Here is a 17,505-nt window from a genome sequence, read left to right on the forward strand (position 1 = left end):
AGAGGGAGTTGTGAGAGAGAGAGAGAGAGATGGAGAGAGAAATTTATCCATGGGACAAAGAATGCAAGGTGGATTAGGAGAGGTGGAGACGTTCGCGAATAATTTTGTTGGTCAGTTCAGTTCTCTATTAGGAATGTTTGTGTAACACTTTAGGCTTGGGGGTGTTCAACATAAGCCAAAACACATATTTCTATTCATCCACGATTCTAGAACAAAACACAAAAACCCTAAATCAAAATTGCATTTTAGGAAATCCAGAGCAACGCCAGTTACTATAAGACCTACAAAAATATAGGATCTATAGCTTGCGGATCAGAGCTTTTGAATCATGTCCCCCTTGTGTTGCCGTATATTGCTCCATATTTTGTTGGATCGGGCATGGGTATCGAATGGAATGATTCTAGCATTTTCTGACTTATAGTTTTGAGTTGCAATACACAAAGAATTCTCTAGTAGTTAACCCGCAATAGGAGACATGCAAACTCTATGTGATGATTGAGTAGGTATTATATCAAGACCAACATGTATAAGTAATGTGTATAATGTAAAGTCTCTCGCAAACGTTTAAACACCCGTTTTGCAAACTGATCAAGAATCAACTAAGACGGTTTTGCCGCTTCCAGTTAACAGACAGCATTGGGTTGGGTTTGACTTTGTATCGTAAGTCCAACTTCAGTCCAGACATCAATCCAACCTGGTAGCGGAAAGTCACCATCTAATTTGTCATCCAGATTCACATCACAGTATTAACACAATTAGGTTTTTTTTTTCTTGAAAAAGGCAACGGCTTGTGTGCTTGTTTTACACGTTCTTTACGCTTATGGTTTCATCTCTAACTACACATACAGGGTTCATGTGAATGTTACAACATGAATATACAATTACCCATCAGGTAAAAAACTGAAACATAAGTTGAAAGATTGAAAATCTATCATTTGCTGAACTTCCAAACTCTGATATACCCATCAGCATGTGTGGTGACAACCTTCTGCATCCCCACAGCTAAACAGCTTATCGAGGGTCTGGATATTCGAGGCATTAAATCAAAACGTGCATCTTCTGAAACTCTTAATCCTTTCTTTCTCGTAACAATTGAGTTACAAGTTTCCAAACGATTTAGTTTTCTGCTACTTTCATAAATAATACAATTTGACAAAAAATCGCCATTTTGTGGGTCCACGAGGCGTACCACACCATCTATTCCTCCCACGGCTAATATCGAGATGTCATCACGCATATGTTGAATTGAAGATATGATATTTGGACTCACTCGCGCTTCCCATAATTGTTTCATCATCCTGAAGGTGACCAGATAGAAACATTTCATTCTTGCTTTCTTAAAAATATTGCATAAGATGCATACACATATACATATAGGGTTAGGTTCAAATGAGAACCACGTTATAACCGTTGGATCTGTGAAATCACGGAATGGTTAGAAGGAAAAAAAACGGTTGTGAATCATAGAGAAGAATAGACATAAGAGAGGGAGATCTCAACCATCGATTGAAATATGATCCAATGGTTATAAAGTGGTTCCTAAACATTTATTGGTTCCCATTTAAACTTAACACTAATATATACACATATCACTAGGGGTGCAAATGAGCCAAGTGGCTCGCAAGCTCCTCGAGATCGGCTCGAGAAAAAGCTTGAAACGAGTCGAGCCTTATCGATCCCGAGCCTAGCTTGATCTTAAAATAAAGCTCGTTTAGTTATCGAGCCTGGCATGTGAAGCTCGTCGGGCCTTATCGAGCCTTAGTGTTATATCAGCTTTTATTAATATTTAATAACGTTTACCCTTTATTTAAGCTTGTTTAGCAAACGAGCTCGAGCCCGAGCTTCACTTATCAAGCTCGCGAGCCAAAACTAGACTATTATTTATACTTTTTATTTAATATATTAATTAATAAATTATAAACGAGCCAAGCCCGAGCCGAGCTCGAGCTTTGAAAACAAAGCTCTCGTTCGCACCCCTACGATATCACATACCTTAGGTCCCAAGAAGAAGCTCGCCCTGAACTTGACCCAGAGAATACTATATGTGAACGTGAGTTGTAACACAAAGTAGTTAATCCTGTTACAAAAAGACCGAAGTCAAATTGTGAATGTTAAAGATGCTTTAGAAGCTACATGCTTATATATAGATGAAACAATCTTTCATCAACCACAGAAAAATATGCAACTGTTATCGAAGAAAAAACAAGCCTGCAAAATCATTAGTCTTGAGTGTAGCTACTTGCTGATCAGATGAAAGATCTGATAAAGCTATATGGCCAAAGGATGAACCACCAATTAGCAACTGGTCATCACTCAGAGATAAGCATGTAATGGGCCCAGTGTGCATCCTACAACACATCATTACCAGAAAAACTCTAATTATAGAAAAACTCCATTATTAAATGTTTAAATCCTTCACTAAAAAACATCTAACAACTTATGAAATACATACTTTATGATTCTAGACCATTTCCTGCCATACATATCAAACACACGAGCTCTCCCGTCTTCGCATCCAACAACAGCTTCTGGATCTACATAGCTACAATCAAAGAGGATATGCTCTTTTTTAACACCATGCAATTGAACTAAAAATAAACAAAAAAGATAATAAATATAAAATGAGATTTACAAATTGTTTACCACATGCAAGCACTTTTAGGAAATTGACCACTTTGTGAAGTAAATATACTTCTCCTTTCATTGCGCCTCCATAGGCATATGCGATTTCCTACTAATCCAACAACCTACAAATATGCAGCCAAAAACTAAGGTTAGAAAGCATGTAGTAGACCAAAATCATTATCATTTTAAAGTACTAACAAACTGCCTTAAACTTTTGTAGAAAGTTGATGGTTGAAAGGGTGAGAAATGACTTTCAAAATGTATTAGAAAAAAAGACAGAAAGTACCTTGCTCTCATCAAAATTAAAGTCAATCAAAGAGCCTGTTTGTGGAAGAGAATACTCAGCGAGACATTTGTATCTTTCTACAGACCAAAGACGCAACACCTAGCAAAAGTGGTGACGATGGTTAATAAAGGAAATGCATAAGTATAGCATAATCCAATAGCACAATAATATGAAAACTTTGCCAAAAATGAAACATGACAAAAAGAATATAGATTTATCAAGGAAAAATGTCTTCCTTTATCTTCCTTCTCTAAATATAATTAAAATTTAAAAAAAAATACTTAAACTACAAGTCATGGATGGTACAAATGATATTAATACATGTGCATAGACACTACCTTGCCACTTCCACCGGTGAGGATCAATCCCATCTTCATTTTGCACCTGTCAATCCTACAGAAGAAACAATTTACAAAAATAAATCAATATACAAAAAATCAACAATGAATCAGTTAGAGCAAATTTTGATGACGTAAAGCTTACCCATCCGAATGACCTTTCCATTGATATATGTCAACATGACCTGTATGTAACGCTGAGCGATGTTGACTAATAGCCAAGTCTCGAAGTTTACTTTTCCAGGTTCGTTCTGAAGACGTAGGTAAGTCAAAATCACCACCCAAAAACCCTCTTTGCTTGCAGCACAAAATTTGAAGTAACTTTGATTTATCAATGACTCCGCTCCTTCACATAAACATATAATACAAGAAGAAAGTAAGTCGAAGGTGATTTCTTTTATTAGAAAAGGCTCGCTAAATATATTGTGCTCTTACTGACTGATAAACACTTCCACTTGAGCCTATGTATTAGATCAATGCTTTCAAGGCACTTTATCTGTTCTGTCAGATAAAGGGCAAAGCCCAATTATAATAAACGATTCAAAAGAATGTCACGTGTCATTACCAGAGAGTCGCTCTCTCACTTTATCTTTTACATTAATTTTAATTCAAATATTAATTTTTAATTCCTACAGTATAAGATTATACATTGTTAAATCTTTATATAATCTCTATCTCTATCCCTATCTCTTCTTTATCTCTATCTCTATCTCTATAGCTAATAAATAAAAATCTAAGACGACACATGCAACAATTCTAGGCAACCTTAATTTTTGTTTTTCTGCCTAAACCGTATACCTACTTAGCTTACACACGGATCCTTACCCGTTTCAAATTTACCTAATTTCTTTTTCATTATTACATTCAATACATTCTTTATTTTCTCTTCATCAACATCGCATGTTTCATTATTTAAACCTTACCATTGTTATGATAAAAATTTAATTGACGGTTATTTTGTTTCTAATTTTCTAACTTTAAGAGTTGTGATTCTCATTTTCCTCTTTTGCCTTTTACTAACATACATATCGAAAATTAAAAAAAAATAAAACCAAGTTTAACTAATTCAAACCGTGTAATACACATGATTCTAACCTAGTGAGCACAAACGAATTATAAACACATTCCCACTGCAACACTCAAAGTAAACAATGCTCCGAGTAAAAGTAGTTAAGACCTATTCTTAACTGTTTATTAATCAACAATGACAGTTTTGATACCTAGAAGCTAAAGGGGAGGTTAATCAGAATTATATGTTGTGCTGTTGAATAAGCAAACCCTAGAATCTCAATCTAGATCTCAAATAAGTAATCAGTGCCTAAAATAATGAAGTAAATTTAAGCATTGAAAGGGGCTAGGGTTACCAGGACTTGCATACGGCAGTGCAACGAATCAGATGGACTAAATCAAGGAACGAGAAAACGCTACACATGATGTCGTCATTCAGAGCTTGAATTCTCGTTGGTGATAAGATATTTCTCCGCTTGTTCGACGGTGGCGGACCGGCGGTAGATGTGCTCCGGTCCATCGAAGACCGACTTACGGAACCAATACTTGGGGCGTTCGAAATATAGAATCTTAATCTGGAAAATTACGAAAATAACCATTCACCACTTTTGAAAATAGCCACCTCGCATCATGCTTGGGTTGCGTCCTTCAAGTACGGATGTGTCTTTGGAGTGAAACCCAACAAAAAATGGACACGTGGGCATGGGATGTGTCCTTCAAGCACGAGATGCATCCTTCAAGCACGGGATGCGTCTTTGGAGCGAAACCAATAAAAAATTCACACGTGGCCACGGTATGCGTCCTTAGAGTGAGGCATCATGCACGGGATGCGTCGGGCAAGTTTTTGAAGCGTCTGGTGAGTTGCAGGTTTCCGGCGAGTTTTCCGGCTGCGAAAGAGTTGCAGGCGGTGGAGAGAGAGGGGGGTTCATCACCGGCGAAGACGTTAGTGGCTGAAGAGTTGACGATGGCGTGATAATAAGTGAAGAATTGCTGGAATGAATCACAAAACAAAAAAAAGGACGACAACGTTTTTTGAATTTTTGTTCTTTTGATTTGAGTTTAAATCGTGATTAACTTTTATTTGATTTACGGTGAAAGAGTTGCATGCAATGGAGAGAGAGAGAGGTAGTTCACCGTCGGAAACCTGAAACTCCCCGGAAACCTTGCCGGACGCTTCAGAAACTTGCCCGACGCATCCCGTGCATGATGCCTCGCTCCAAGGACGCATCTCGTGGTCACATCCCCATTTTTTATTGAGTTTCGTTCCAAAGACGCATCTCGTGTTTGAAGGAAGCATCCCGTGCTTGAAGGACGCATCTCGCGCATGATGCGCCACTCCAATGACGCATGAGGTGGCTATTTTCGAAAGTTATGGTAATCAATGGTTATTTTCGTAATTTTCCCATCTTATCCAATAACGCATGAGGTGGCTATTTTCGAAAGTTATGGTAATCAATGGTTATTTTCGTAATTTTCCCATCTTATCCAATGACGATGAGGTGGCTATTTTCGAAAGTTATGGTAATCAATGGTTATTTTCGTAATTTTCCCATCTTAATATCTCTTACCGATAATATTCAACTAGTACTATTCTCGTCCGTTACGGCGAGTCTACGGTCAGTATCACAGAGAAAGAATGATTGAGTTCCGATTCCCTGTCTTCATTTTTTTAGGCTATACGGTATGGGGGTCGGCCCCGGCCCGTCGCGGGTCGGCGACGGTCCAAACACCGTGCCGCCCCCTACCGTCCCCGTCTTCTCCGTCCGAAAATGGACGTTGGCGACGACGCAAAAAGTGTGGGCCCCCCTATTAAAATATGACCGTTAATAAAAAAAAATTAAATTTCTATATTTTGAATAAAGCCAAACGGCTATAATTTTAAATTATATAAATTAAACATCCATTTTCACTATCAAACACCAAATTAACCTCCACAATTCACCATTTTCTCCTATAATTTTTACACTCTCTTCCACTACACTCTCAACCTTCTTCCACATAATTTTCATGGATCCGTTCAACAACCCGGATACTCCCAACACTCCTTCGAACAACCCGAATACTCCCACCAATCCGACCCAACCAAATGTTTAAAGTTTACATCTTTTTAAAGTTTACATCTTTATAAAGTTTACATCTTTTTAAATTTATAAAGTTTACATTTTAAGTGTTATAGTTTTTTTTGGTTTAAATTTAATAGTTTTTAAGTTTAGTTTTTAATTTTTTTTAATAACAGTAGGTTTTTTTAAGTTTAGTTTTTAAATTTAATAATTTTTTAATTCTTCACAGTTAGTTTAGTTTAAGTTTTTTAATTTTTTAATTCATAACAGTAAGTTTTTTTTTATTATTTTATATGTTGTAAGGTTTGTTTTGTTTATTTACTTTTATTTGTTTGTTTTTTTATAGGTAATAATCAACCGGGTGACGGGTTTTGGTCCAAGGTATTGACCAAGTTTCTCGCCATGATGGACCAAGGCCCGTATAGAGATATCGACTCGGTTTCATCGAAGTGGCGAAAATTGAACTCGGCCATTAATCGGTTTTGCGAGGAGTATAACAAATTATATACAAGTGACCGTCGTAGCGGGTGGAACGACTAGGATGTGTTCAAAATGGCATTGCAAAAGTATAAGCAAAATCATGGTTCCAACTTTCCTCACGTTCGCGCGTGGATGGTTGTAAAAGACGACCCAAAATGGGCGCCCATTCCTAACGAGGTGGCGATGGCGAAACGCCAAAAAACATCGGAAACGGGTAGTTTAAGCGCCGGTGGATCGGACGCGAGGTGTCACATTAACTTAAATGATGACGCCGACTATGACGAAGACGAGTATAACGTACGTGAACCCGAGCGTCCACCGGGCCGAGACAAAACAAAAAAGGAGCGGGCCAAGGGAAAAGGAAAGGAAACGGTGGACCCGAACATGGTTGAGTTTATGGGACACCTAAAAGTGTACAACGACATATCGGCCCAAAAGTCGAAGGCGAAGGAGCGGGCCGTCGAAGAAAAAAGTCGTGCATCGGACGAGAAGTTAAAAGAAAAGGTCCGATTGTCGAATGAGAAAATCCGAATCTCCGATGAAAAAATTCGGCTTAAGGAATGGGAAATAATGATGATGAATGTCGAGAACGAACCCGAGCCGAAACGTTCGATGTTGAAAAAACTACAAAACGACATCATGAAAAAGCATCAAATTATTTAACTTTATGTTTATTTTTATTAAGTCTTTTTTTTAAGTTTATGTTTTTTTTTAATATTTATGTAATGTGTGTTTAATATTAATGAAAATATTTTATTAGTGTATTTGTCAAATGTTAAAAAAAATAAAATAATAAAAAACATAAAAAAAACATAAAAAGTGTTGAAGGACTATGACTAGGATCATCCTACCATGCCTTCTAGTTTTGGAGGATGGACCATCTTAGTGAGGACTATGATGTGTCGCCTAGGTGGCGGATCATCCTCCAAGTATGGTCCATCACCATACCATGTAGTCTTAGAAAAAGGCTTCCATTTCTCTATTAGAGTACGAGATCAATTCAAAGATGACTGTGGTAGTCAAGTATGTATGTGGCTAGAGGAGAAAAGCAGTGAATCTTAGTATCCTGTAGCTTTCAACTCCTCAACCACCCTTGGTGCCTGTGCCGCCAAATGGTTTCGCTTGCTTAATTCTATCAGATTTTGCTGTTTGAGCTACTTAACCTTCAATTCCCAATGGTTTCGCTTCCTTAATCCCACTTGCAACTACCCTAAAAGCTTCTGTTCGCGTTCATTCTTGCAAATAGTCGACAACCTCAGGTAAGTGAGTTATCATGAATCTTGTAGACTTTTGATTTAGAATTCAGTTACTTTGCAATTTAGCATGAATCTTGTTTAGTTCATGTATATTTGCAAGATTTAACCATGCCCACCACATGTTTGATGAAACGTCTCAATGATTTTTGTTGCAATTTTTGCTCAAATTTTGCTGCAATCAGGTAGTTAACAACCTGACCAAAACATTGCTTCTAAAATGGGATGATGGCATGATGCAGAGTGTATGGTTCTGGAAGTTGCAATGCAACCAATGACATTTTGTTTAACTAAAACTGATCATTTGGAGCCTAAAGTTACGCAACTTGCGTGTTAATGATATAACTTATTGCTCTCCATATCTTTTTGCATCTTATGAATTTTATGATGTTAGATTATATCTATTGCCAAATTTCACTGTTTGACATTGTGATCTTTTGATCTTCTTTTTACTGTTGTCAAAAGACAGGGATACTTTAGTGTTAAAAGGATGTTACGTTTATGATATTATAACATTCCAGAAACCAACGGTGGACCCATGAATTTTTTCCTATGGGTTTTCTTTTTGTTCCGGTGGTCAAATTCTCACAACCAAACAATAAAATTTTCAGGTTGGGTCAAATTTCTCACAACCAAATGTTAATAAGTAGAAAGTTTACCACAAATTTCTCACAACATATACTTATTTTGTGCTGATAAGTTATTGTTTTACCTGAACTTAAGTTGAAATGACTGCACATTACACTTAAAAGTGCTTGTGGGTTTGAACGAGTTTGTAATTGTTTACCTCAAAACCATCAGGCATATCTTCTTAGGCACACGAGTTGTGTAAACCACCCGAGGAATTAGCATTTGTATTTGTATATCGGTAGTTCCTCTGTCAACAACTTTTACTTGTGAAAGCTTTAAACTGCTCAATCATTTACTACTTTGGGTTGATGTTTTCTATTTATTGCAGTTACTTGCTTGTGCATTTTCATGCATATGTTTTGTATATGATTCACACTACTAGTGCCTTTAGATTATTTTATTGCTATTAAGAAATTACTTTTGGAGTCTGTTGCTATTTCTTGAAGCATAAAATGACAATACATTTTATCGATTTTTTTTTTAACTTTCCTCTTTCCCACAAGATGTAACTTTTCATTTTTGGTTCTTTAAATAAACAGTGTGTTCTTTTTCTTTAGAAAAAAATTCTTGTTTCTCAGGATGAATGTTGGTAAAATTGATTGTGCTCTATAATTTTTCTTAACTCTGTGGTATACTGGTCATCAAAGACTGATATGAAAGTATGTATGTTCTTTAATGTTGCATATTTTATGCCATCTGAGTTTGATTTTCAACTACACGTCTCAGACTAAAAAAAGGTATAAAACACGGCAGAGAGGCTCGAACTTGATACCTCTTCCATAAAAACACGCCCTCTACTAGCTGCAGTAAGTTAAACTTTGATATGTGGGTTCACTTAATATTTATTTATGGGTTCGCTCAGTTTTTTTTATATAATCTCTACTAAAAGTTCAAAAGTCAATGGGTTCCGGTGAACCCGTATTCTACTACGTAAGTCTGCCCCTGCCGGAAACCCACCGCCAATAAGACATTCACTGCAAGTAATCTTTCAAGTGCCAACAATTTAAGTACACATTTCCCGTACAACCAAATTGGTCAACACCTTTTGACTATGAGTATCTGTATGCTCTATTTACATAAAACTAATGGTTATGAAACAAAATCACCATTTGACAGTTAGTGACCATTCACGTACACATCTGAAATGTGAAATTATGACAACGGCTGGATTCATTTTCTAAGGTGTTCAAACATACCCATGGCCTAGTGGTGAATAAGTAGCTAAAACAAGGATTCTGCTGTAATTCCTTGGGTAAAATTAGATAGTGATTAACAAGTGTGAAGTGTGAACAACCTCTAGGTTGTTCACCCCGCGCTTCGGGGATGCCCTCAGCGTCGAGGAACATGTACTAGGGTGTATGTGCGACTCGTTCAGATCATGAACTAGAACAAAGGAAAGAGAACAATGTTCGAATATCAATGATCAAATAGGATAGACCGGAAAAACGAACTACATTTCCTATCTAAAAATCGATGATATCCCCAAAACCATCCATTTTGGTTCTATATTTGTTCGAATAAAATGCTTAGCCAATTCCATGCGTCTAAGCAAAAAATCTTTTCTTATACATTTGAGAGTTAATGAATTTCGGTTCTCTTATCTTAATTTAGTTTACCCTCGGTCCAGACCCGGGGACCGGCCCAAACCCGATATTATGAAAATATAAGAACCGAAGACGAAACACAATACAAATATTTGTCCAGTTTAGGCATTTGTTGGTCCGGGTTAAGGGTTTATGTTGGTTTGGAAACAAGGAAACATCTATGTTATTCTCTGGTCTATCGATTATTAAAGTTAACATTTGTTTTGCTTGATGCAACCGTAACAGTTGGGAGTTTTTTTTTTTTGACAATGAAGCAAGTAAAGTCATCTTTGTCTATCGAATTGGTGATGTACTTTTGAATGTGTATAATTTGTTCCATAGGGAAAGACGAATTTGCCAACGTTACTGATGAAGATGTAGTTGTATTAACTCATGTTGAAGTTATATTAACCCGTTTTATGTTTTTTTTTTCCATTATTTGTTCTCTTTTGAACCAACGCATATTTGACCCGACCAATTTGCCCACCTAATAAAATATCTTGTTTGATAGGAGCAAAGTATGAAAGAGCTTGTGACTTTTCAAGTTGGGAGTTATGCTAATTTCATCGGTTCTCACTTTTGGAACTTTCAGGTAAATCTACGCCTCTACTCGATTTGTGTGTGTTGATGTAAATATACGAACAACATCATAAATCCATTAGCTAGTAGCTCATGTTGAAGTTCTAAGATATGAAGATCCATGGATACTACTCTAATTTTCCGGTGTCTGCTATGTATTCAGTATTATTTATACATCTCGGGGGTTATTAACAAGCTCTTTATGTTAATGATTATCCAATGGTTCGTCAGTAACTTATCGAACGTTTACTTCTTGATGTTGTTTGCCTTGTGAAGGATGAATTGCTGGGATTGTTTGAAGACCCCCAGGCTCACTTAGTCTTTAAGAATCAAAACCTTGATATGGATGTTCTCTACCGAACTGGCGAGACTCAACAGGTAAAACCAAGGTTAAGTTGTTGATCTATGGAGTAAAATTTTGTAATTGATATATCTGAAGGGCTTTAGTTTTTTCATCTTAAGTAACACTCATGTAAAATTCTATCATTGGTACGCAGGGCATACCCACTTACACGCCTCGCTTGATTTCGGTTGATTTTCAAGGTAATCGCCAAGTTTTCAAATTAACAGAAAGTGACTATTGGTTATCTTACAGTATCATCGATGACATAGTTGTCAATAACGGGCATAGCGATTGCTATAGCACGCTACGTAGCGTATAGGTCTAGGCTCGCTATTAGGGCTGTAGCGATAGATAGCGATAACAGTGACAGATTATTTTACTTTATTTTTTTAATATAAATAGCAATTAAATATAGCTATAAAATAGCTGGATTTTAGGTTTTTGTTAAATATACATGTAAAATAGCATATATATCAGGGTATTTTGATATAATATACATATAAAATTTTTGAATCTTTTTTCTAGTGCATTACTTACTATTTATAAAATAGCCACCCGCCATTCGCTATGTAGCATATAGGTACCTTATCGCTATTTGTCACTATTCGCCATTAACAACTATGCATCGATCCACGGTATTAAATTAATCCAAATATTTTTTTCTGTATTGCAGGATCTCTTGGATCTATGAGTTCACGTGGTACATTGTACAACCATAATCCATCTCCATCATCTGGTGTTGCCACATGGTGAGATTTTGATTCTATGTACCGTATACTAACCATTATTTATGTTTGTTTAACAAATTTTTTAAACACTCTATATGCAATTGTACAGGACGGGAAATGTTTCAACTCAAGCGTCTGAACCTCATAAAAAGAATCTGTTCTTGCAAAGGCTGTATGATGAAGGGCATGAGATAAACGAGAGTGAGATATTGGATACAGATGTAGTTAAGTCTTTCGAGGACGGCGTTCAATATTGGACTGATTTTTCGAAAGTTCATTATCATCCACAAAGTTTATTCGAATTAAACGGGTTATGGATGGATCCTAAAGAGTTTAACAACTATGGTATTGGAAGAAATGCAGTATCCGAGGGTCTACAAGGCGATGAAATTAATGAAAGACTTCGTTTTTTCATGGAAGAATGTGATCATGTTCAGGGAATTCAATTTATGGTTGATGATTCAGGAGGATTTTCTGGCGTAGCTGCGTCTCTTTTGGAGAATATTGCAGACGAGTACACTAATGTTCCTGTTTTGTTGTTTTCTGTTAGAAGCCCTAATTACTATAATACCCTCACAAGCCGGAAACTTTCCATCACCAGTAATCTTCATGATGCAGTGTCGTTTTCGGCACTATCGTCCTTATGCAAATTGATTGTTCCTTTGTTTTTCCATCACTTAATGAAAGTAAGCTTTTCTACCTAATAAACAATGCCAAGAATTATACTGGTTTTATTTTATATTAATAATCTTTTGTGTTTTATGTCTAAAGGCAGGGTTTCACAATACCTTTATGTAGAAGACGTAAAACTCTTATCAGTCTAGTGCGGTTTATGCATCTGCAATACACTCTATCAATCTCCCTTTCCGGATGAAAAAAATGGGCCCCACTGGTGAATCGTCAAACGAATCTGGTGCGATGGATTTATACGAATGCATACAAATGTTAGCAGGGCAAGGCATGCAAAATACTGTTGCTATTCTTGATGCTGCAATGCCACCACCGTCAATGACTGGTATCTATGTATACATATATACATATTGATCCAGATTTCAATCACTTTCTCCCAAATGTTTTATTGTTTCCGCTTTGGTGGGTTTTTTGAATCTAGGTAAACGGTTCCAACAACCTTTGTTAGGAAACTTGCATCCACTAACCCCGGAAACCGCACACGATGTGGATGACTCGCAAGCCATTGAAACCTTGATGGTGCATGGAGCCCTTGGAGCTGGTATGAGTTTAAATATGTTTGTTGTCTTACCTCTTTTTATGTGCATTTATATTTATTTAATAGAGTAAAACGCCATTTTCGTCCCTGAGGTTTGGCTAGTTTTGCGACTTTCGTCCAAAGGTTTGTTTTTCCGCATCTGGATCCAAAGAGTTTGACATCTTGCGCTTTTCATCCGCTTCGTTAAGTCCATCTTTTTTTGTTAACTTAAATGGCAACTCGGTCCTTTTCACTTTATGTACAAGTACTTAGTGTAATGTACAAGTATTCAAAAGACCGAATTGCCCTTTAAGTTAACAAAAAAGATGAAAAATACCCCTGATTTAAGGGAGATAAATGGATGGAGTTAACGTGCCAGATGAAAATGGCAAGATTTCAAATCTTTTGGATCTAGATGCGAAAAAACAAACCTTTGGACGAAAGTCGCAAAACTAGCCAAACCACCTCAGGACGAAAATGACATTTTACTCTATTTAATAAAATACACAGTTATTTAAATCGGCATTTGGGCAGGAGAGAAAGAGGTGTCGGTTTCTGAAGTGAGAGAAGCCGTTGAAACAGAATACGAGAACACATCATCAACAAGGCCTAGATTCTCTCATTTATCAGTATCACACTGTCCTCTTCCAATCCCGTTACCTTTTCCTTCCATCTTTAACAACCTTGTCGGCAGGCGTGGTGATTTGTTATCGAATTGCCCCACCGTATCGGAATCTCCTTCAAGGAGGGGACCACTTGATGTCCACTCGATCCCTATGGCAGCTAGATTGCGGTCCACCACTGCTGTTTTACCATTCTTGGAAAATAGATTGGGGTACATTCGTAAATTTGGCATTGAAAGAGGATCGATAGGTGCCAACGTGCTTACAAGTTGGGGTTTTGGTAGGGAAGAAATTGAAGATATTGGTGAAAATCTTTCCAAGATGGTTTTGGCACTTAATCCTCAACAAGATTATTCCTCTGATGATTCTGATTGAGTTTGGTTTGAATAATAACGCTATTGTATCGGTGGAATTGGATTTCTGAAAAAATAGTGATTTTTTAGTTGAATTGGTCCAAATTTTAATTTCGATTAGCTTGTAGGACGGGTGAAAGCAACCACTTGGACCATAGGTCTATGGTAAATTGACGACGTTAAGCAGGGGCGGCCCTGAGGGTGGGCGGGGAGGACCACCGGCCAGGGCCCGTGATTCCGAAGGGCACATTTTTTCTATAATGCATATAAAAAATACTAAGTGCATCCATAAATAAAAATTAAAAGGAACTATAACTGATAGTGAAGAACTGGTCTAATGGTTAATTCTTTGGTTGTAAGTTAGTTTGCGTGCTAAAAATATAAGATTTCTCAGGTTCGATTCCCAGCAATTCTGTTGATTTTTTTTCTTTTTTTCCGGAAATGAGTGAAGCTTACCTACTAGTACTATTTTTTTTTTATTTTAAAAGCTTGCATAAACAAGCATCCTCAGTTTGTTTATTTTCTTTTAACAACTGATAATGATAATAATACTTTATTAATTTATGACTTTATTTAATTTGATGTTCAATATGTATGCATTGTTTGACTTTAGGCTTTAATATGTATTGTCGACTATTTGGCCGTTAATTTGTCAGAAACTTTGTTAGAAATTGAGGGTTTTGCATTTTTACTAATCGTCATGTTAATTTAAGAGTGAATAAATTTACTAATAGTCTTTGTTACTTAACACTTGTTAAGGCCGAAGGGGCATATATTTTCGAGCTAGGACAGGGCACCTGAATTCTCTGGGCCGGCCCTGACGTTAAGGCTATGTGGCTAGCAGGTGCTACATATTAGTCATTTGCATTATTCATGTAAAACCAAATTTCTTGATAACATATACTCCGCAGGGAAGATCAATTCTCAGAATACCGCATGGAAGACGCCAAAAACTCCTTAAAAAGTCTCTCCGAACACTTTAGGAGGTTGCCAACTCGATGGCTAGTTGTCTCTGATCAGCAATGGGTTCGGGAAAAACATCCACAAACTATTTATGACCCTAAGACGATTTCTCAATCACGCATCATTACATTCGTGTTTTAGCTATACTAATCAGTCAAGCATTTATAAAACACTTCTAAAAAATAGCCTATATGGTAAACAATAGAGGTAGGTGTTTATGCAAAATCTAGCAAGTACATGAAACTAAAAGTTGCCATTATATTATAATACTTTAAGGGGATGTTTGGTTCGCAGAACCCTTTGGAATTGTGATGGAACCTTGAAATTTAATGTTTGGTTGACATATGACGGAATTGGAATTTGAATATATTCCACAATTCATTGGAATTTAAGAATCCTTCACATCAATAATGGAATTTTAACTTTCAAATGGAATGTTAATTAATTACCAAAAATAACTCATTTGTTATCTAATTAATCTAATTCCATTTATAAAGTTACCAACCAAACACAATACAAAATTTGAGTAGAATTAATTCCAATTCCACCAAATTCCAATTCTTTTCAAGATTCAAATTCCTTTCAAAAACATTCCACGAACCAAACGGCCCCTGATAGCGCAATGGCCCAATAACTTTAGTCTGGCGGAAACAAAAAAGAGTAAACTGCAAACAGATTGGCGTCTTGGCAATAGAACTAGGGCCGAGTCTTGAGGTGCACAAAACCTCTTTTTTTAAATATCTGCTTTCGGGTATGGAGAAATCGGGTATTGGCATGACCAGGCATGGAACCGGTTATTGGCTTGAAAACCCATTCTTGGTGTCAACGGCTCCAAGTAGGGTATGGAACCATGTACCTTATACCCTGGTATTTTAATACTCTATTTTCGGGTATTTTGGGGTATGGATGGAGTTTTTAAAGGGCTTGCTGCACATATATGTGAATTCGGGTATATGCAAAAAAAAAACCCCGGTTCGGGCATAAAAAAACCAGCTTACGGGCATAGAACTGGAACCGATTTTAGGTATAGTCGGGTACAAATCGGGTCTGGTTCTGGATACGGGTTTTTGAACTGAAAGTGATACCCGGTGCGTACCCTATGGGTAGGACCGGGTATGGGTTTCAGTACCCAATATACCGTGTATGGGTGTGGGTTTGGTTTATTTGTGCACCACTAGAAATGACTATGTTAAGATGCTCACAGTTGTTAGACAATTTAAAGAGTATGTCGTTTAAAACATAATAAGAATAAAGCATGAACAATATATAGAACAAACAAAGTTTTTACTCAAAATTATGAATGCCCGAAACGGGTGCAGGTATGCGAAAATGTAACAATTAGTCTATCAAGGAAGAAAAACCTAATGGAACAGAAAATAATATCGACTGTTGCTCGACTCTATGAAAAACTAACTGAAAAAAGAATGATCATAACCTGATTTTCATCACGGATCAACGCTGCTACGCTCCTCGCTACCATCTCCATGATCTGGCTGCGGCTGCGATTGTTGCTGGAGCAAGAGTTGATGTTGTAGATGAAGATCCTGTTGTTGTGGATGCGACTGCAGCTGTGATGACCGATACACATTACAATCATACGAGCCACTATGTGTTGCCTGATGCGAAGGTCCAGCACCATCAAAACGTCTCTTACGCATCAATTGTTCCATGGACGCCTGTTGATGTTGGTGCTCCATTTTCCTTAACATATCTTGCTCCTCAACCAATTGTTGTTGCTGAGCCTCGTATAATTGTTGTCGATTATGCAGACCGCCAGTACCATCAAAACATCTATTAAGCGCCATCGTCGGCTGCTGATGTCGTATTCGTTGGTGTGGATGGTGCTCAAAATTCCTTAACATGTCTTGCTCTCTACCAGATCCAACCAAATGTTGAGCATCAGAAGAAGTCCCCAACATCCGCTCCGAGTTACAAGTTATAACAGGAACTACCAAAGGATGCTGGTTGGGAAACTGCGGCATAAACCCAGTGTTCATGGCCGATGGTCCAATGTAGGTAGCCAATTCTTGTTTGGCGGCTTGTATCTCAGTGTTGATTTGCTTTAACTTGTGCTGGAGAATAGAGACTGAGCCCACACAACCGTATATTGGGTCCTTTAGCCGTGCCTCTGCCTCATATACAAGGGAAGTAACAGCTTCTACTCTATCGGCTTCAGGAAGATCGCTGAGTATTTTTGCAACATTGCTAGCTCCGTAGACTCTGTGTACGCTCTCGAATCTATGAGGCTGGTCTGGTGGGAAGTATGGTGCAAACACGCATTCGTTGATACATTTACGGCGCAAAGTCTTACAAGCAGCACACGGAGACGACATTTTTAAATTTGTTTTGCTCACTACTCCTCTTGCTACCTTCAAAATTTCATGAAATTTGAAAACTGAAATTCAACATCCTAAAAAGAACTAAAATTCAAGATCGTAAAAAGAAT

The 17,505-nt window shown here is 37.3% G+C and overlaps 2 protein-coding genes and 1 pseudogene across 2 annotated transcripts; 1 reads left to right on the forward strand and 2 right to left on the reverse strand.

The window, feature by feature from the left end:
• Nucleotides 1-746: 746 nt before the first annotated feature.
• On the reverse strand, nucleotides 747-4,844 carry LOC110937501 (F-box/WD-40 repeat-containing protein At3g52030). Its single transcript, XM_022179929.2, has 9 exons — nucleotides 4,614-4,844; nucleotides 3,395-3,595; nucleotides 3,250-3,304; nucleotides 2,912-3,010; nucleotides 2,644-2,747; nucleotides 2,453-2,542; nucleotides 2,209-2,348; nucleotides 1,993-2,077; nucleotides 747-1,298 (listed from the first exon to the last, which is right to left on the reverse strand). The coding sequence occupies exons 1-9, from the start codon at nucleotides 4,775-4,777 to the stop codon at nucleotides 932-934; spliced, it is 1,305 nt and encodes a 434-aa protein (XP_022035621.1). The 5' UTR covers nucleotides 4,778-4,844; the 3' UTR covers nucleotides 747-931.
• A 2,925-nt stretch (nucleotides 4,845-7,769) lies between these two features.
• On the forward strand, nucleotides 7,770-14,172 carry LOC110937500 (annotated as a pseudogene).
• A 2,271-nt stretch (nucleotides 14,173-16,443) lies between these two features.
• On the reverse strand, nucleotides 16,444-17,505 carry LOC110935151 (LOB domain-containing protein 36). The gene has a single exon (XM_022177691.2). It carries the CDS (start codon nucleotides 17,390-17,392, stop codon nucleotides 16,505-16,507), a length of 888 nt encoding a protein of 295 aa, XP_022033383.1. The 5' UTR covers nucleotides 17,393-17,505; the 3' UTR covers nucleotides 16,444-16,504.

This window comes from Helianthus annuus, chromosome 4 (assembly GCF_002127325.2).
Source record: "Helianthus annuus cultivar XRQ/B chromosome 4, HanXRQr2.0-SUNRISE, whole genome shotgun sequence".
In the NCBI taxonomy this organism is placed as follows: Eukaryota; Viridiplantae; Streptophyta; class Magnoliopsida; order Asterales; family Asteraceae; genus Helianthus; species Helianthus annuus.

What these genes read in the sequence shown, in the direction of transcription:
- LOC110935151 (XM_022177691.2), bottom strand. Translation starts at nt 17,392, where the DNA reads ATGTCGTCTCCGTGTGCTGCTTGTAAGACTTTGCGCCGTAAATGTATC.
- LOC110937501 (XM_022179929.2), bottom strand. Translation starts at nt 4,777, where the DNA reads ATGGACCGGAGCACATCTACCGCCGGTCCGCCACCGTCGAACAAGCGG. An exon ending in TCACCGGTGGAAGTGGCAAG is followed by an intron (nt 3,011 to 3,249) that starts GTAGTGTCTATG and finishes CACTTTTGCTAG; the next exon opens with GTGTTGCGTCTTTGGTCTGT. An exon ending in CAAGACTAATGATTTTGCAG is followed by an intron (nt 2,078 to 2,208) that starts GCTTGTTTTTTC and finishes TTTTTGTAACAG; the next exon opens with GATTAACTACTTTGTGTTAC.